This window comes from Scatophagus argus, chromosome 19 (assembly GCF_020382885.2).
Source record: "Scatophagus argus isolate fScaArg1 chromosome 19, fScaArg1.pri, whole genome shotgun sequence".
Lineage (NCBI taxonomy): Eukaryota > Metazoa > Chordata > Actinopteri > Scatophagidae > Scatophagus > Scatophagus argus.
In genome coordinates, this window is record NC_058511.1 from 2,480,814 (window position 1) to 2,501,349 (window position 20,536).

The 20,536-nt window shown below is 44.8% G+C and overlaps 1 protein-coding gene and 1 non-coding gene across 2 annotated transcripts; one reads left to right on the plus strand and one right to left on the minus strand.

Moving 5' to 3' along the window:
* Positions 1 to 1,225: 1,225 nt before the first annotated feature.
* cad (carbamoyl-phosphate synthetase 2, aspartate transcarbamylase, and dihydroorotase) lies at positions 1,226 to 18,493 on the minus strand. The gene is made up of 44 exons (XM_046372701.1): positions 18,076 to 18,493; positions 16,962 to 17,101; positions 16,735 to 16,864; positions 16,496 to 16,638; positions 16,136 to 16,277; positions 15,822 to 15,993; positions 14,925 to 15,110; positions 14,699 to 14,808; positions 14,347 to 14,489; positions 13,933 to 14,064; positions 13,496 to 13,729; positions 13,194 to 13,415; positions 12,871 to 13,059; positions 12,662 to 12,786; positions 12,245 to 12,378; positions 11,940 to 12,052; positions 11,007 to 11,171; positions 10,805 to 10,890; positions 10,278 to 10,524; positions 9,920 to 10,018; positions 9,566 to 9,790; positions 9,278 to 9,460; positions 8,933 to 9,151; positions 8,618 to 8,785; positions 8,305 to 8,487; positions 8,076 to 8,180; positions 7,733 to 7,981; positions 7,534 to 7,615; positions 7,040 to 7,206; positions 6,717 to 6,881; positions 6,351 to 6,482; positions 5,717 to 5,918; positions 5,438 to 5,628; positions 5,145 to 5,285; positions 4,814 to 4,903; positions 4,491 to 4,632; positions 4,107 to 4,300; positions 3,951 to 4,025; positions 3,583 to 3,795; positions 3,048 to 3,173; positions 2,792 to 2,947; positions 2,575 to 2,676; positions 2,199 to 2,293; positions 1,226 to 2,048 (listed from the first exon to the last, which is right to left on the minus strand). The coding sequence occupies exons 1-44, from the start codon at positions 18,164 to 18,166 to the stop codon at positions 1,949 to 1,951; spliced, it is 6,708 nt and encodes a 2,235-aa protein (XP_046228657.1). The 5' UTR covers positions 18,167 to 18,493; the 3' UTR covers positions 1,226 to 1,948.
* A 1,751-nt stretch (positions 18,494 to 20,244) lies between these two features.
* Positions 20,245 to 20,316, plus strand: trnaa-ugc. The gene has a single exon. It is a non-coding gene; the product is annotated as a tRNA-Ala (tRNA).
* Positions 20,317 to 20,536: the final 220 nt, after the last annotated feature.

Below are 20,536 nucleotides of genomic sequence, written 5' to 3' on the forward strand. Positions count from 1 at the left end.
TCCAAAATTCACCTTTTAAGTACATAAGCTAATAATAAATTCTGATGATTATTTATTTCACAAATCAATCATCGCAGTGCTTATGTGAAGCAGCCGAAGAATACGGAGCGATTAAAGGACATTTGAAGTGTTGTCATAACACTTTTGAATGAAGTGGTCACCAAACTGTGTACACCTCAGTGCGTTCAAGAGGAAATTAGCCAGTTCACATGCAGATATCCCCAGAAATCTAAGACTAAACAAAGAAAATTTACAGTTTCACACATTATTTCTATACGGTGTCAGACAACAATATGTGAGTACAGGGAATCATCAGCCACAAGGTGTGTCTAGTCTGGTCTTCAAACATCTCAACAGCTCCAGTACCACACAACAGCATCACTTTATATTTCTTCCTCTGAGTTTATTCTCATTTTCATTCAATACTGAAAGTTTTGCTGAGTCATTCGCGCACCCTTGTGAATTGAATGAATGAATTTAGATTTTTCTGGCAGTTAGTAAATGCAGCATTTATTGTAAACCCGCTTTTTTAAATCAACATATGCTCTCTTTCAGATGCTGTTCCTTACCGTCAATGCTAATTTGCACCGTAACAGGGTGATTAACACCTTACAAGGTTTTATTACAGGACTGAACAGAAAAGGTTTGAGAATCAACAGTTTTATGGAGACGATGAAACAATTTTTATGCATTTTTTTTGTTTTTTTTTATTTGACTGAAGGATCAATCATTAGCTTTTCCCAAAGCTTTCAGCTGCATTTCAGTCCTCCTCAGCTCAGTTGTCACACTGAGAGAAGCTACAGAAAAGGCCGGTAAATAAACCCGAGGTTATTATTATTATTATTTTTACTTAATTCCAAGGAAAATGCGAACAGTCTCCGTTTTGTTCATTTTCCTTCATTTTTGTTTACTTTTTGTGTAGTTACTTAAGTTTCTGTCATGATTAGTTTGTTTTTCTTCAACAAAATACCTGTCAGTAAAATATCTGCAATGATAGGACAAAAGATTGTGTAAATAAAAAGATTATGATTATTATGATTAAGATTATTATAAAAGATTATGTAAATAAAAATCTGTATCTAAAAACATGTTGATGTGGAGATGTATGCCTTATATATGTAAAAGGGGACTGAAACTAAAGTAAAACAAAGATTTCCACTTCCTTGATTTGGTGAGTTATGACATTGTTTTATGTACATCAGCAGCAAAACAGTTTTTTTTTTTTCCAAACTTTATTATTTTTTTTATTTATTTCTCCACATAATATAAAGTCAGTCACCAATACTACAAACACAGTGATTCCCATTTGGATAAAAAAAGAAGGTTTGCCTATAACCTGCTAGCATATAAGAAATCAAAACAGTTAACCATCACAGACAATGTTTAAACAAAGGAATGTTAGATTAGATGGTATGGTTTTAATACTGCAGATATAACAACATTACTGGTCAGAACAGAGAAATGCTGTGCACCAAATGCTGGTAGTCATTTTCACTTTTCTCCCCTTTAATATCCCAACTGGTCCCTTGAGGTTTTCCTCCCGCTGAGCAGACTGAGAAGACTGTTCAGCAGTTTAGTTAAAGTAGTTGCACATTTGACCCAGCTACAAAACCCTTGTATTTCATTAATGTCATGATCCCGTTAATGTTTTCAATTTTAATACCCACCAATGGAATGATATAAAGTCATCTTGCACGTGAGACGAGGATGAAAAGACAAACAAGTTGTAGTGTGTCCAAGTGAAGAACAGCAGCATCATATCAAAACACGATATGATTTTTGTAAACTTTATGACCCTGTAGTTGTTGTCGTATTTAACAATACTGATACCCGTTGAAAAGACTCGGAATAAGAAATTCAGATTTCAGGAAAGAGAATGCTGGTGTCTGAATCTTCCTACTCTAAAAGGTATAAGAAGTTATGCTACGAAACAGGCAGCACGTGGGCTCTATCTGCCCAGTACGGTGGCCAGCAGGGCCATTCGGATGTACATGCCGTTCTCTGCCTGACGGAAATACGCTGCCCTTGGATCCGTGTCCACCTCCACGCTGCGAGAAAAACACAGAGGAAAGTGGAACCGTCAGCAAATTAGAAAAGCATCCCATCTAATCAAGTCAAGACATCGAGTGCTCATACAAAGAGGATAAGGCCAGGAAGTTTAACCTAATTCTGTGAAAATGTGTTGGACTGGATCTTACCTGATTTCGTTGACTCTGGGCAGTGGATGCATCACCACCATCTTCTTTTTGGCCACAGTCATGATGTGAGGGGTGAGGATGAACTGGCCAAAACACTGAAAAAGTAAAAAGTCACAAAGTTGATTGTTAAAATCCGTTTCTGCTACACCGCACAGCTTAATGATAAACTCTCTGCTTTATTTAGTGTTTAATTACTGGAGTTTAAACATGATAAAATGGAACCGGGATCAATGGTGACGACGCGACATGTACGTGTCATTTACCAACTCAAAAAGATAGACAAAGTTACTCTTAAAGGATTTAATTCATTGAAGATGTATTGTGTTTATTTTTTACCTCCCACACTGATGAAACAAAAGATAATAAAATCACTTACAGCCTTGTACTCCTCCTCAGATGCAAACCTCTCCTTCTGGATCCTCGTCATGTAGAGGACGTCAGTCTCAGGCAGCGCCTCCTCGATGCTGGCAAACTCCTCCTGTAAACAGGTAAGACCACACAACCTAATCTGAGCATACTTCCTTTTTTTTGGTCAAGTAACATTCAAGAACCCACTGTTATTTAGGCTGCCTTTAATGCCATTTAGTCCCCACCTGTTTGATGCCCTTGGAGGCCACGTACTCCATGATCTCTGCTGGCATGTGGAGGTTCTTTGGGGCCACGTAGCGCAGCGTGATGCGGTACTGGGTGAGCAGTTTGGCGAGGGAATGAACCGTGCGGCCATGTTTCAGATCCCCCACCATAGTGATCTGACAGAAAACGCAGATGAAAAAAAGTGAGATTTTCTCTGACGTGGTTTGAACCTAAATGTGGTTGCCATGGCAGTTGGACAACAATAATCAACCTCACCGTCATGCCGTTGACTGTCCCCAGCTCCTCTCGGATGGTGAAGACGTCCAGCAGGGCCTGGGTTGGATGCTCCCCCACGCCGTCTCCGGCATTGATCACAGGCTTACGACAATGACGCGATGCGCTCTGAATGCCACACAGGGAGACACACATCAGCAAGGCAAATATGAACATTTGACAGAGAGAAGCTGCTTTGAATTTAACTACATTTAAAGTGGAGCTCAGAAGGTGATATTTCAGCAGGGACTGCCATCTTCAGACCCAGTGGGGTAACATTGCTCAGTGAAATGAAGCTCCACCTTAACAGTCTGTGGTTCACTTAGTAACAGACTGTCTGTGGAGCTGAGAGCATCACCAGGGCCATATCTCAGAGCCAATCAATTATATAACCACATGAGAGTACATGAACAGATTTATAGATGACTTACAGGATCTTAAAATCTGTCCTAAAACGAACTAGAAGTCAGCAAAAGAACTACAAACAAATGTGATCAGAAAGCATAAACCCCCCTGGGTTGTCAAAGCGGACACCCACCTTCACAGCTCCAGGTGTTGGGTGTCGGAGCACCAGAACGTCAGCGTAGCAGCTCATTGTCTGGACAGAGTCGGCCAGAGATTCTCCTTTTTGAGTCGACGAGGTAGATTCGCTAAAGTGGACAACTGAGCCGCCCAGACGCTGCATGGCCGCCGCAAAGGAGCTACTGGTGCGAGTGCTGACCTCGTAGAACATGGACGCCATGACCTTACCCTGGACGATGGGGAACAAGGGACTAGTTTGTGTGCTGGGCTCAATACAGACAAGTTCTAATCTACTGCCAGACAGGAACCTGTGTGTATCAACCAGACACAATTTTGCTTTTTCTCAAAAACAAACAAACAAACAAACAAACAAACAAAACTGACCTTCAGGATGTCCAGGCTTCGCTCCTTCTGAACCAGCAAACGCAAAGTGTGGGCAACATTAAAAAGGTGCGACATCTGAAACAGGCGAATATGAGTTATCAAGCTGCTTTTGAGCATGTGGTGAAATGTGGTGATGATTACTGGTGGCTACAGTACCTGATCTTTGCTGAACTGCTTCACAGACAGGATGTGCTGGCCCACCAGGGGCTGCAGCAGAGGTGAGGTCTGGAAGTGGGGCACCTGTCCGGTCGTCATCAGTCCTGGTCCTGACTGAGGAGACAGCAGTCTGGACAGAGGAGGAGGCTGGCTGTAACCATCACCAGCACCGGACGGCGGCAGCATAACCATCTCTGCAAAGAGCACAGTGACACAAATATCAGTTTAATACGAGTGTACAGGATACAGATAACAGATGATACATTAAAAGGTAAAACAAATGTGATGTACAGACTTTCTGAGCCTTTTCTGCACAGGAGTAATGTTTACTCAAATCAAAGGCAGAGGGGTGGATGTCCCACAGATCAGTGGGAGCTGCAATACCTGGCGGCAGTCCGGGATCAGAGGAGCGGTGGATGTGAGGCGGCAGCAGGTAGCGGCTGTCTCCTGTAGACCGCCGCGGGCTGGCTGCTCGGGTTCGCACCAGGCCCTCCCGGGGAGGCGTTGGACGCGTGTGCTCTGGAGTCTAAAGCGCAGGTAAGACACAACCTTATAACAAACGCAAACAAAATCCACCCATGAAACAGGCGTCGTATGACAGCAGTTTCATCAGGATGTTGACGCCTGCTCATAATCAAACTGGACAGTTAGCTAGCAGATAAATCCCAGACACACAAGCATTGTAGAAAACACAGCGTATTAAATACCAGGGGACTTTCTTTAACAGGTTCAGGAGGAAGGACAGAAGGAGTTGGCCACGTCTTCACATCTTCACCGTAACCTGGAGGCACCAACACCTGAGGGAGAGAGAGAGGAACTGCAGCTTTAGAGATGACATCAAATGTAACAATATTAAAAATATATTAAAAAATACAAATATTAATACATCTATGCAATTATGGGCTGTAATCACAGGCCAAAGGTCACAGAATCCACACGTTTTTTCAGAAATTTTCAGACAATCCTTAATGAAGGCAACAGTGGCACGACATTGACACCATGCTGAACCCTGAAATAAAACTGTGTGGGTTTGCTGACCTGGCCATCAATGTAGGCCACCTCTCCTCGTAGAACCACGCGGCGGACTTTACCCTTCACCTTCATACCCTGGAAAGGAGTCCACTTTGACTTTGTGAACTGCATGGCTTGAGGGACAACCCACTCCTGCTCCAAGTCCACCTGAGAGCCACATAGAGACAAGGGATTAAATAATTAAACTAGTGTGTGAGCATTATGTGTCAGATTACATATGAAGCATAGATTTCTATGTTGGTTTTAGCATAAAATGCAGCAATAGTTAAGTACTAATCTCCACATTACTGAGTGTGTACCTCCACATAAGTGTTGTCCTGGACAGGCAGGTTGAAGATCTTGCGTGGGTTGTCATAAAGACGCCTGACGATATCATCCAGAGAAAGACGTCCCTCGCTGACAGCTGTCAGCAGCAGCGGCAGCATCGTTTCCAGGCCAGGGTAACCTGGAGGAGGACGATCACTGCTCTTCTCCTCTACAGAGTGGGGGGCTAATAACACACACACAAACAATCAATCTAACCCTTGTTTCAATCGACAGATTAACAAATCACACTGGTTTTGTGTGTGGCTGCTGACCGTGGTCTGTGGCAAAGCAGTCAATGATGTCCAGGTTTTCCCAGAGAGCCTCCATGTCCTCACGTGTTCCCAGCATGGGTCGGACCTGCGCTCGTCCATCGCCGATTTCTGCCATGTTGTCCTCACAAAGGAAGAGGTGATGAGGCGCCACCTCACATGTGACCTGGATGCCCTTCTGCTTTGCAGCTCGGATGATCAGGATCTGAAAAGAGAAGAGGTAAGAAGTTTAATTTTCAAAGTGACATATTTTGTCATTGGAGGGAACTCACTCCAACGAAATTTGTTCTCTGCATTTAACCCACCCAAGTGACGTGCACACACACACAGCAAACCCGGGGCAGTGGGCGACCGCGTGCAGCGCCCGGGGAGCAGTGGGGGTTAGGTACCTTGCTCAAGGGTACCTCAGCCATGGACACCGGGACGGGGAATCGAACCAGCGATCCACCGGTTACGGGTCCGACACCCTAACCGCTGATCCACGACTACATAATAACTACTAATAACACCCACAGGGACTCAGGTGCCAAACCTACATAAAACCTTTTAACTAAATTACAAAACCTCTTACAACACTTTTCTTTCCGGTACTTTAGCACATAAAAAAGTAAAATAAAACAAGAAGGTGGGGGTTTACCTCCTCCTTCTTGGCCACATGGCAGATGTGGACTGGCCGCTGGTAGAGCTGGGCCACCATGAGGATCGCAGCCACCGTCTGCTTCTCAGCGTGAGCGACGATGGGCATCTGCGTGGGCCACTTCGCAAAGTGCTGCGGACGGAACCAGACAGTTTCAGTTTAATCTAACCACGAGATCAAACTTACTTTGCGTGAACATAATAAGAAAAACACTTAACACAACATAACTTAAGTACATTAGCTTAGAAAACAAACAAAACTCTTGACACTTTTTTCCAAAGGAAGTGTTCATCAGCACAGCGAAAGCTGTTAGGACATGTTTCGATGTGGTTTGAATTTTATTTTTGAGGATGAATGTGAAGCTACCTCCATCCAGAGAGAGACGTTGTCCATCTTGAGGGTGGAGTACGTGTCGTTCAGGTACATCTTCAGGCCGGCAGCCTGACCGGCGATGGACGGCAGGATGGCGGCGTTGTCGAGGGCCGCGCCCACATACAGGGCGTAGTCACAGCGGCAGCCGGCTTTGGCCAGCTGATGATACAACATAACATAAGATCCATTTCACTTCAGTTAACTGTAGAGCAACATAAAGCAGCCATCTCACCATCTTGACTGAGCAGAGGGGCTCTGATTTAACTGACAGAAACAGACAAACAGCACCACCACACAGGACAGAAATCTGGGTGTACCTTCTGAACCAGAGCCAGAGTGCTGGGGTCAGTGATGGCAGGGGACGTATTGGGCATGGCGCACACCATGGTGACGCCTCCTGCAAGAGCAGCAGCCGTACCCGAGGCGAAGTCCTCCTTATGTGTGCCTCCAGGCTCCCGTAGGTGAACATGCACATCGATCAGACCTAAGAATCAAACGCAGGAAAAAAGACATTTTTGATGTCTACTGTTTCCCACAGAGCTGAGGACTCACAAAATGTCAAACAACAGTCACATCCTTTGTTGTTACTATTAAGAAAAATATTTTTGTTTACCTACTAATGCCACCACCATTTGTGCTATTTATTAATGTTGCTCAGAACAACATTCAGCCTGAAACCTTCACAGTTTTGCACTTTTTGCTTGAATTAAAACAATATCTGTTTTCGCAGGGCTGTCAGATTAACACTTGCTGCACATGACCTGACATTTTGAGAGTCAAAGCATCCACAACACATCAAGCAGTGACTCACCAGGCAGACGGACCAGCGCCTGGGATGTCATGCTGTCGATGTGAGTCTTCACAGGCGGAGCCCTACCGATCTGACGAAGAGCCTGAAAACGCATTGAGTCACATTGCTAACACTGCCAAGTGCTTGTTCAGTTTTTTAAGCACAAGACTAAAAGATTTTGCAGCACCAAAAGTGAAGAAAAAAAAAAACTACTTTTGACCTGGACAAAGAGTTTGGTACACTTGATGTCGATGATGAGTGGGACGGAGTAGTCGACCGCCTTGCGTCTTGTCCTGTAGCCTTTGGTGACGAAGGAGGAGAGCCTGCGGCCTCCACTGTTCCTCATGGAGAGGTTGATGACCAGGTCAAAGTGATTTTCCTCCAAGTAGTCCATGATGCTGCGCTGCTTCTCCTTAGTGGGATACTCGCAGTCCTCATCCTCCTCAAACGGCCAATCCACCGCCGTCACCTGAAACAGCAAAAGACCACAAAGGTCAGAAGAGACAACAACTGACTGCTAGTGTGAGGAAACAAATCCAACGATGAAACACATTTTCAGTTACCCTGACTCCATGTTCTGTGTAGAAATCTGCAGTTCCCATGCTGGCGTAAAGGCCATAACCCAGAGAATCCAGAGTCCGCACAGTAGGCAACAGCTCACTCTTGTTCTGTGAACACACAAAACAAAATCATCAGACTTGACTTCACTGTTCAACACCCTCTACTGCCTGCCAATGAAACTCTGACATGACTGACATGACATGAGTTCAATGTTCTTGTTCCTACAAGTACCTTATAGCTGCCAATGGAGAGCAGGATGTTCTTTTTGGGGATCTTGAAGCCCGTGGAGAGCATAGCTTTGAGGTAAGCCTCGTATCGGTCCTCCCCAAAACAGGCCACCTCGCCAGTGCTGGTCATCTCCACGCCGAGCACCACGTCAGCTCTGGCCAGGCGAGAGAACGAAAACTGAGGAACCTGAAGGACATGTGACATAAGGTTAGGAGGAACACATGGCACACAGTGGGATGAAATAACTTCTCAGATTCTCAGATTTCAGTTTCCTGTGGAGGCTGCTATACAGCCCGTCGCCTTTTGGCTTGGTTACCTTGACTCCTACAATCCCTTTTCCAGTCATCAGGCCAATGGGCTCCACATCCTCCCCCATAATGGCCCGAGTCGCCATAGCAACAAGGTCCACCCCCAGCGTCTTGGATATGAAGGGGAAGGAGCGGGAAACTCGGACGTTGCACTCGATCACCTTGAGTTGATCGTCCTGGCGGGAAAAGCACAGCGTCACAGTCTTAAATCACTGGTAGGAACAGTGAAAACTAACTTACAGACACAGTAGATGCACCAAGCATCTTCTTAAAAGCATCTGATCAGCCCATTTCTGTGGCAGAGCTTCCAGAATGAGTCTCACCTTGGCAATCAGCTGCAGGTTGAAAGGCCCGGTGACCTGCAGCTCCTGGCCGATGGCATGGGCGATCATCTTGATCCTCTCTATTGTCTTCTGATTGAGATCCTGGGGCGGAGTCACCAGCGTGGCATCACCAGAGTGGATGCCAGCGTTCTCCACATGTTCAGAAACTGCGATGGCCATCACCACCCCGTCGCAGGCCACAGCGTCCACGTCTATCTCCTGGAAAAGAAACAAATGTTACAGATACATTGAACTCTTTCCACTACCACACAGACCCTGAGAACGATGTGATTTTATGAGGTTAAGGAGCAACATCAACAAGTGTGACTCCCTTTTTTTCCTAACCTTGGCCTCCTGTATGAATTTGGAGATGACAACAGGGTGTTCTTTGGACACAGCCACAGCGTTGCTCAGGTATTTCTCAAGGTCACTGTCACCGTAGGCGACGTTCATGGCCACCCCACTGAGAACGTAAGAGGGACGAACCAGGCAGGGATAACCCACAGTCTCACAAAACTTCACAGCAGACTGGAAATGAAACAAATGGGACGTAAATGTGAGGGCTAAGAAATGAAAACCTTGTTGTCTTGTTTTAGTTTAACATTTTCACATTATAGACCCGGTCCGTGGCACCTCGGTGTCGGAGAGCTCCTTCCACTGCGGCTGGCTGATCCCGATGGTGTCCAGCGTTCTGGAGAACTTGAACCTGTTCTCGGCACAGTCAATGAACTCGGGGGAAGTTCCCAAGATGCGGCACTGCTGACGGTGCAGCGACATGGCGATGTTGTTGGGCAGCTGGCCTCCCATAGAGAGGATCACTCCCTCTGGGTTTTCCCTCTCATAGATATCCATCACCACCTGAGTTCAAACATTTTTTTTTTAGCAATTTGAAACATCAGCACTGTGACACAAAATCTCACTGTTTGTTAATGCCTCCAATCAGGTGCAAACATCAAAGTTGGTTATTATTTAGCAGACAAATCTTACCTCAAAGGAGATCTCATCAAAGTAGAGGCGGTCACACATGTCGTAGTCTGTACTGACTGTCTCTGGGTTGTAGTTCACCATGATGGTCTTAAAACCCATCTGCAATGAATGCAATGATTTGAATAACACATCTGATTTAAAATCTAAAGCTGCACCGGTGATCTCTGCAGACTAGAATCACAAAGGTAGGCTGCAGCCGTATTTAATAATTAGGTTTCAACAAGCTGTAACAAGAGTTCTGAATGATCAGTGCTGAGAGCTACAGAGCAGGAAGGGAACAGCTTAGAGATCCACAGTCTCAGTTATACTGCATTTCTGGCAATGAATGATCTGCAGCTCAACCTCTAACCTGCCTTACCTTCCTGAGCTCTGTGATGCACCCGACCGCGCACCAATCAAATTCCACGCTGCTGCCGATGCGGTAAACTCCCGAGCCGATCACCATGACGTGCTGATCGTTGAATTGCAGGTCGTCCTCTGTGCCGTGGTAGGTCAGGTACAGGTAGTTTGTGTGGGCGGGCCATTCAGCCGCTACGGTATCAATCCGCTTCACTACGGGTAGGATGGACCAATCGTGGCGCAGCTTTCTCACCGCAAGCTCTGTGCTGCAGGCGAAAAAACAAACTTCAGAACAATCAACAAACTGTTGGGTTTCTGAATGTGCTGTTCTTGATTCAAACCTCACTGAGCGTGCACTTACTCATATTAGCTGAAAGTAACACTAATAAAATCTAGTTTTTCTTTACATTTCCAAGGTACATCATCATCAGCACACCCTCCATACATCTGGTGCTGAATTTAACTTGTGCTGCCAACTCAGTGCAACAACGAGCTTAATATAGTTGGGTAATGTGTCCTCAGGCCCAGACTGTCTTTCCCACTCACCTCTGCACAGCTAGTGCTATCTGCTTGTCTGAGAAGCCCAGCTGCTTGGCCTTTCGCATCACCTCTGGAGGCATGGCACTCTCATCCTGGGAGGAAGAACAACAAGACATGTCAAGGATCGAGAGAAAGAAAGAAAGAAAGAAAAAACGAATGAATGAATGAACTAATTTCCTCTCGTTCGTTTCCTCTTTATCGACCTTACCTGGTTGTACGTTTCCAGCAGTCCCTCGTGGTCAGCGATGTTCTTCATCTTGTGCAGGAACCAGCGGTCGATCTTGGTGAGCTCGTACAGCTGGTCCACCGTGTATCCTGCTCTGAGAGCCGCCGCTAAAACGAAGATGCGCTTATCTGTAGGAGTCTGCAGCTCCTGGTGAGCACAGCGGGGCAAAGGCAAGACATGACCATCAAGATCAGGAAATACCTTGATATTTGTCAGCTATGAACACCTGGTCAAGTAATTTGAAAAAACCTCCAAATCTTTTGACATTAGCCACATACACACAGGCAGAGTAAAAGAAGATCACTTCAACACACAGTTAAGGATTCCTCTACAAAGACACAGTAAGGCTCGCATCACTCAGGGCTTCTCAAAGCCAAGGATGTTTTCTCGGCAGGACGGGTCCTACAGAGGCTGGACTCCTTCACAGCATTCAGAGAACACACACATTGGAACAGGATACAGAGGCATCTTTAAGGAATCTCTGCATGAAGGACAATGTGAAGCATCTGGGACACTGGGACAGGCATTCTGCAACATTCAGTAACGTGGCGTCCTTGAAATTCATCCATTTCAGGATCCTTCCTTGACTTTGGGTATCGTCTAACTGACAGTATTAAGTATTCTGGTAGCCCATTAGCACCATCTGTTGGCCCAATTTAGAACATCTCAATGGTTTGTTGCTGCACCATGTCAAAAGATTGACCAGTAATTTTGTGACTTTTTTCCTAAACTAAATATTGGGCATTTCATTCCCATAAATGTACGTTTTGATGCAAAACATTTTTTCAGAGAGGAAACAGCCTTTGTTGCCATTTTTCTCTCGCTTAATGTGCATTAAGGCTAATCTTCAGGTTTAGAGAGCAGATATGAGGGTTATGATACTCTTGTCATAACTTGCACTGCATTGTGTTTTACCCGGTCAGAGACAGGCTTGATGGTGTGGTCAAAGCCGACACAGTTCTCATCCACCATCCTCAGCGCTTTCTGGAAGGCCTCCTCAAAGCTACGGCCGATAGCCATCACCTCACCTGTCAACAAAAGCACAGGTGAAGATCCACTGATTGCAGCTGTTGTTCTGTGCTGGTGCAGTTTTATAAACAGCAGGCTAAAGCTGAGATCTCGTTAAATTATGGTTCCTCTTTCCAGCATCAAAGCTTTTTATTAAGGCAAAAACATACGGAAAATGGTGCTAAAAATTCAGTCTGGTCATCATCTCTTACCAACACTCTTCATGGAGCTGCCAATCTTGGTGGAAACCCTGAGGAACTTGCTGAGATCCCAGCGAGGCACCTTCACCACACAGTAGTCCAAACTAGGCTCAAAGTTAGCTGTTGTCGAGTTGGTCACAGAGTTCCTGCAGAAAATATAAATATAATTTACAGAATTTTCATTCACGAGAAATTATGCACGATTTAAATAAAATCCGCAAACACAGAAGAACAGGAAAACATTAAAAATATGTAAGTAAGTGAGAATGAAGACAAACAAACTACAAGCTCATTTTTCAGTTTTTTCATTTTGAGTACATTCAATCTGAAAACTTATTCAGGCTCAGTCCTCAGATACATTCATAGATTATCGCTGTATTTATTGATTTGTTTGCATATCAGCTGCATTCCTTAAAGTGAGAGACGTACTTCAGCAGCGGCAGAGGGATCCCCAGGCCAAGTTTAGCCGCTACGTAGGCCAGAGGGTAACCGGTCGCTTTACTAGCCAGGGCCGAACTCCGCGACAGACGGGCGTTCACCTCGATGATGTAGTACTGCAAAACATCAACACTCTTAGGTTATGACAGGATCTGGAGATCTGGAGTGTTTTTTTTCCTTTTTAAATACTGTGCTAATACCTGTTCAGACTCCGGGTTAAGAGCGTACTGGATGTTACACTCTCCCACAATGCCAAGGTGTCTGATGACTTTGATGGCCGTGTTCCTCAGCATGTTGTATTCACGGTCGTTGAGTGTCTGACTGGGCGCCACCACGATGGATTCTCCAGTATGGATGCCCAGAGGGTCAATATTCTCCATGTTACACACCTGAACAAGAAGAATGAAACAAGTCTCACATATACTGTCAAGAAGCTTAAGACACAATAATATCCGATTAGTGATCAAGTTATCAAATAGCAGCAGACTGGCCATTATCAAAACATCAGAGTTTCTTCACTCACAGTGACACAGTTGTCATAGGCATCGCGGACCACCTCGTACTCGATCTCCTTCCAGCCTTTCAGGGATTTGTCCACCAGTACCTGAGAGGTGTGGGCGAAGGCTGAGGTCACCAGAGAGATTAGCTCCTCTCTACTGTTGGCAAAGCCTGAGCCGAGACCACCGAGAGCGAATGCTGAACGAACCAGAACAGGGTAGCCGAGACGTTCAGCAGCTGCCACTGCCTGTAACAAAGTCAGAAAGACACATTTAGAAAACTGAAAAGCAAACAACACGCGGTTTTGCAGGAAGTGGAGGTCCTCACCTGCTCCACAGACAACGCTGCTTCACTCGGGGCGACGTGTTCATTGATCTCCTCCATTTTCTCCACGAAGACCTTCCTGTCTTCAGTCATCTCGATGGAGGCCACCGGTGTTCCCAGAACCTTGACTTTATACTTCTCCAGGACGCCCAGCTTGGTCAGCTCCACGCCACAGTTCAGAGCCGTCTGACCACCAAAGGTCAGCAGCACACCGTCCGGACGTTCATTTTTTATCACCTGAGAGTGAAAAAGGGGGAAGATATGCAGCATTGATGCCACATGGAATCAGTTACTGTATGAAAGTCTTCACAAACTGATCAAAGCAAGGAAGCAGACGAACAAGAAAAGTCAGTAATTTATTCTGGTCTTGACTACTAATAAAACTTTCATAAATAACTAAAGTATTTCAACATTTCTCATCACATTGATTTAATCCATACCTGAGTAACATAATCTGCTGTGATAGGCAGGAAGTAGACCTTGTCAGCCAGGCCCTTGGAGGTCTGGACAGTGGCAATGTTGGGGTTGATCAGCACAGTCTGGATGTTTTCTTCCTTGAGAGCCTTAATGGCCTGAAAAACAAAATAACATCAACTTGAAAAATGGCTACTTCTATACTGATGACAATGATCTAAAATCTTGCCATGTTATGGTCTTGTGTTGCTCTTTGTGCAACCTTTAACAGCAGATAAATTATCACACTAAACATCCAAAACTGCAATGCCAGTCTGGATATCCCCCAGTTGTCTTCCCTCATGAACTCCTAATTTATCCTGCTTCCCAAAAAACCTAATTTTGTCAATTTTACATCAGAATATGTGCACTACTCTTATCAGATGACACTCCTGACAGACCTGGGAGCCGGAGTAGTCGAACTCCCCAGCCTGGCCGATGGACAGCCCGCCAGAGCCCAGAATGAGGACCTTCCTGGGTCGGAAAACCTCTTCGGGCTTTGGGGAACCCGGATAAGTGAGGTGCTCCATTAGACGTTGCTTCACTGGAGGGCAAAAAAAAAAAAAAAATACACACAAGCGTTTTCATTTTGTTCTTCCAATTCATTGTATTATGCACTTCTTTAATTCACTTTATAAATCTATTTTAAGTCAACCCCGGTATAACGATTAATAATGAGGAGATTAAAATGTTGTGTTTTACATGAGTAAGTACAGTTCAGAGCATGTACGTAAAAAACACTGAATGTGTTACCAGATTTGGTAGTGTTGCCCTCCTTGTGGTCTTTCACAGTGTCAAGGAAAATATCAAAGAGGCTGACCAGGTCTGTGGGACCGGCCATGTGCTCTGGGTGAAACTGAACACTGGGGGGATAAAGACAACATCACAGCAGATTTAACCACATTGTTTGATCACAGCTAAATTCTGGCAAATCTGGTACGTGTTATCACATCGGCCAGTTGTCGCCGAGCCCCATTACCTGAACAGGGGTTTTGTGTTGTGTACGATGCCCTCATTAGTGTGATCGTTGGCGTTAGTAAAGAGGACATCCCAGTCTGCTGGCAGCGTGTTGGGGTCGACAGCGAACCCGTGGTTTTGACTGGTGATGAAGCAGCGATCTGTTCCCTTGTGGATGCACGGCTGGTTGTGGCCACGGTTGCCGTACCTGAGAGAGGAAATAATATTTGGGGTTCATTTTGAGGGCTAGACAGAAAAGTTGGTTTGATAATGTGCTTTTAGCTGATAAGATGTTAACTTTGGTAGTTGATAATTCGATATGGGCTCAGGAACACTTCGTAAAACCATTGTCACTAAACACAGATCGTTTGGAAATGATTGGGTCCTGGCTTTTTTGGAATCAGGGTTGTGTTTGTGATTTGAACGTCACTGTAGTCTGACAGCTTTTATCTGTCGAGATGCCAGCCACATTCCAGCAGGGTAAAGGAAACATTCGAAAGGGGAAAGAAAACCCCCTTAACCCCGCACATGTGAGGAGCGGACAGCCTCGTCTTGGCTTGTTTGTTCAGTCTCTTTCAGAACAACGGGCCAACACTCCGCTGCTCGTACAGGAGAGCCCAGACTGCTGAGAACAGCAGAAACCTGCAGCTCACATCACAGCCCTCCTAAAGAAAGTGTGCGAGCACAAATGTCTGTTTCTACAGAGTGTAAAAGGGCTTTGAAGAGGTTCCCTGGCTCAGGTCACTGAGGGCACATTTCTGTCTTTGTCCTGTTACAAACATTTTCTTTGGAGCTCTATGGGGCTCTGTCCAAGCTTAATCAAAGTGCTTATGGCCAAAGTCTCGCCTGGCTTTTGTAACCCCTGTATAGTGATGCATACAGTATAAACAAGTCAGGTGTTCGGGCTGGAGGTACTAACTTCATCTTGTAGGTCTTCGATCCAATGACTAAGGAAAGCAGCTGGTGTCCAAGGCAAATACCGAAAACCGGCTTGGGATGATCCACACAGACCACCTTCCTTATGTTGTTGATGGTGGCCTGACAGAACTGGGGATCGCCGGGGCCGTTACTGATGAACAAACCATCAAAATCTAAAATCGGTAAGAAGAAGAAGAAAAAACACAATATATGTGAATAATATTGGCCTCTAAGAATCAAAGACTATGCTTAAGTCTTATACCCCAGTCAAACAATCTGATGCTCTTTGTCTGGCAGCCGAAGTGTGTGACGGACCTGAGCTGTCCAGTGGGTGGTCCCAGGGTACGACCGTAACACAGGCTCCTCTCTGAGCCAGGCAGCGGATCTGGTTGTATTTGACACCGCAGTCCACCACAGTGATTCGCCAACTTCCACTGGGGTTGAATACTCTCGGCTCCTGGATAAAATCAAAGGAGAAATATCCCGAATTTTAAACAACAAAGAGGAAGCCAGCTACCGGGGTCAGAACATATACATTCACACGTATATGTTTTAGGACAAGAACAATCCAGTGAGTCTTTTTAATGTCTTTGCTTGAAACCTGTATGGCCTACTTCCTACAATACTTATGAGATGTTATATTGGGCACTGAAGTTAAGGATCTGGGTGGGTTACCTTCATCGAGACCTCCTCGACCAGGTTCCTCTGGTCTGGGTTATCAAAGGGAACACTGTCCTCTGGAGTCCCTTCCACAACCAACTTCCCCAGCATGGTGCCCTTCTCTCGGATCTTTTTGGTCAGACAGCGAGTGTCAATGCCTGGAGTTCATGGACACAACACATAATTTAAAACTGGCAGTTGAGGTTTTTTTCAACTGAAATTGATTGAAATTGATTAGATTTTGATTTCCTGACCTTGTAACCCAGGAACACCTTGCTCTTTGAGCCACTGGTCCAGTGACTTGACTGAACTCCAGTGACTGGGACTCTCTGACAGCTCTCCTATAATGAGGGCTGCAGCGTGGATCTTTGATGACTCAAACCACTGACCGAGACAAGAGAAATACAAGAAAAACAGATCACTTGTAGGCAGACAATAATCAATCGTGAAAAATGAAATTGAACCCCAAATAAATGCTCACCTTGTTTAATCCAAACTCTCCCTCCTCATCTTTCGGTACCCCATAGTTGCCGACCAGAGGGTAAGTGAGGGTCAGCAGCTGGCAGCGGTAGGATGGGTCAGTCAGAGCCTCGGGGTAGCCCACCATGCCTGTCTGAAACACTGAGCACACAAAATGTTCATCAGGACACGGTCCAGTCACACCTATCTTATGCATGTGTAGTGTGTATGCTTTAACAGCAGTTGTGTATGCGTGGCACTAAGAGCATTTAACACTATAAGTAACCAACCCGACCGAAATTCAAATAGTGTTCATGTACTGGAGTAAATCCTAAATTATTTTGCACTAACATAAACTTAAATAAAGGCATAATTGTCTGCATATGTTCTCGCTGAGACTGCAGGGGAGCGTTGATTCAGGTTTATGGACATTTTAATTGTGCCATAAAACTGGACCCGGATTATGGCATCCACATGTGAGGGACTTCACTGAACTACCAGCCGAGAGACATTCAGTTCTATTGTGTGATTTGTCCTGCCAAACTACGCTTAAAATTTAACTACTTTTACTGCTATCTTGCGCATCGGCACAAATACACGAGCCACAGAGCGAAGTCTGGCCTTTGATTAAAAATCAATATTGCCTTATGTTTAATTCGGCACGCTTTCCCCATGTTGAGCTGCACTTAGTACAGTACAGTCCAACTTTTAAAAAGTAGTTTTTGCCCAACTACACATCTCTATCGTCTGTGACAATGTATCATGGATGGCAAAAGGCCATCCCGCAGAACTCAGGATACCTTACTGAAATTAAATGCTGCCGTCTACCTGCGGCATTTACAAGATAACGAAATACGTCACGCGAAGTGACGACATTTGAGACACGTTTGAGTTTGCCATCATCTTTAGTGGGGAAGGTGCGGACAACGTGAGACATATCGGGGCTTGGCGCTTCATAAATCAGCGACCGCCGTGCCACAGTAGGACAAGCGAGATGGTACCAAAAGACCCACAAGAACACAATACAAAGCACCACAATCTAACCTAAAGTTAGCTATTCACGCTGAGGGATTGTGTAAGAGCTACCGACAGTGTTAGTAATAAACTGAATTTGGCCCATACTTTCAGTAACTCACCAACTTCCCCCGACACTGACACATTTGCACCAAAAAGGAGGCCCTTGAACGTCGTCCCGTCCTCCAGGATCAAACTTGCCACCTTTGACATTTTTGCTCAAATGGATAATGCTATAACAACTGTAAACGCAAAAGTGACTGATGACTCAGAATAGTGTTGAATCCCGTTCTCCACGTGAAACTCACGGCGCGCAAGGAGGCAGGGAATGCAGAGGAGGATCAGGAAAAAGGACCGACAAACATCGGATTTGACCGCCAAGTGGATCCCTGTCAACGTTTAAATGAATTCAGAGTAAATGAAAGCACATTAAAGCCAAAAAACGAGTTTAGGTCGATAATTATCCCGTTGGTCCGGCGGGACGGTGTGCGAAAAGTGTTCCACACGCCACCGGCAGTGTGGAAGTCGGTCCACAGCTTGGACCTCTAACTTTAAAGCGGAGAAACACGGCGTTTCCGGCGAGAAATTTCAAAATAAAAGCCACCTTCTAATTTTTGAGTCTTTTTGCCCCATTTAAACTTTTGTGGATTTATGTGTATCATAATTTCTTTGTTAATATTTTTATTTTTTGCAACTAGCTTCCAGTGTATGTGTCGAATCTTCAAAAACAAAAGCTGCAAAAAGTCGTCTTGCATGTTTAGTTGTAATTCGAAGGCAAAATTGGTTATTTCCGGTATGACCAGGAAACTTAATAAACTTCGGCGTCATCGAACTGGATGCAGTGGGGGTGGGGTGTACCTGCAGCGACTGCTTCTCAAAACTTTGAATTCTTTCTACACGCGATGTTGCGCAAGATAATAAGGTTTCGTTTGTGTAACCACACACTGATTTGTTGACTTTGCAATGTAGGCTAACTGAAGTTGTCAAATAAATGTGGTGGAGTAAATAAGTAAAATTTTTGCTTCCAAAATGGAGAGCAGAAATTGAACTTCAAATTCAAACTTCAAAGCTAAGCATAGCAGTTATTGTTTGAAAGCTATTAAATACACACATCTATTTCAACATACTCTGACTAAATACGAAAAGTGACCAGTGGTCCTCTGTCTCTGTGTCTTGGCACTGTTTGGCTGTGTGTTTGACCCATTGCCTACTTCACTGTGGTCATTTTCAAACACGGGGTTAATGAGCGGCATGGTGTTGTATACTGGATAGAGATGATGTGACGGTGTTGAAAGAGACCCCCGCTGACATGACACCGTCTTACTTGTATAAGAAGTTTATTACAAGAGGCTCAGCATCAAATTAAGCATATGCACATGAGAGGATCCTGGCCAATATAAATCACTCTGAAACATCTGTAATCACCTGCTTATATAGGTTGGTTGTTTACAGGAACAGAGGAGGATAACATCTGGACATTGAAGTCATTGGGACTTCCAAAACTGCTGGAGGGGGGCTTCTTCCTGTGTGACACATACCTTTGGAGCGCAGGGGCCCCAGAAAAACATCACTCACACATACCTCCAGATACTGCAGTGACTTTATGAATTATCAGATGTTTACATTTTTCAAAGACAGCAGTAAATGTGACCTTCTCACTCCAGCGGTTGGGCCAGTTTGCTACTGACTAACTCCTCAGGAGTAGTTGTACCTTCTTCAAGGACAGTTCACACTATCTTTTAAGGGAGGGGACCATCTCATTGTTTTTCCTTACTGTGCTGTATCTAGAAGGTGACCTTTCGGCCGCAAGGGTCACACCTGCTGCCATAACTAGTTATTATTTTTAAGATGGACTTGACCTCAAGAACTGTGAAGACTTACTGCTCTTACGCGGTGTTACAATGCAGATTTGGTGTAGAGGCGAGATAATAAAGATATCATTAGTCTCATGATAGCAGCATATTTCACAAACCATAGCTAATACCTTACTACCACCTTTAACTGATAAGTGATTGATGATTGATAGTTGATAATAATTGATAGTTGATGAATAATGCTTAGATATTTCCAATCAAATCATGAATAAACGGCGAAGTCTTAAATCTCTTTAAATCCACTTGATGTGATTTATATAAGGGTTTTGGAAAATCATTTGTTTCGAAGGTTTGTCTTATTAAGCTAATGGACGATTTAATGGACTTCTACCATATCGTTATTCGTTATACACTGTATTCACCAGGTCAAACACTGAGTTGAACAAAGAGTCTTTTTCTCGAAGGCTCGTCACCAGTGGGGATGTAGCTCAGTGGTAGAGCGCATGCTTTGCATGTATGAGGCCCCGGGTTCAATCCCCGGCATCTCCACAGGATAAACTTTTTCGTGCCAGAGGAGAAACGTTGTCAAACGAACGTCTTACTTACCGACCTCAGAGAAGTAATTCAACACACCGTCTTACTTACCGACCGCAGAAAAGCAATTCAGTACACACGCAGAACAGTATACCTTTGTATGTGCTCGAAACACAAACCTCTGTATAATTATGGCAGTAAACCTCCGAAAAGCTTCATAAAGACTGCTTGTTCA

Bases quoted from the DNA above. Each gene is read 5' to 3' on its own strand.
- cad (XM_046372701.1), bottom strand. From the start codon at position 18,166: ATGTCAAAGGTGGCAAGTTTGATCCTGGAGGACGGGACGACGTTCAAG. The intron at 5,919-6,350 runs GTAAACCCCCAC...TTCTCTTTTCAG, and splicing joins ATGTGGCCAAGAAGGAGGAG to ATCCTGATCATCCGAGCTGC. The intron at 4,633-4,813 runs GTATTTAATACG...CCTGCGCTTTAG, and splicing joins CTGTTAAAGAAAGTCCCCTG to ACTCCAGAGCACACGCGTCC.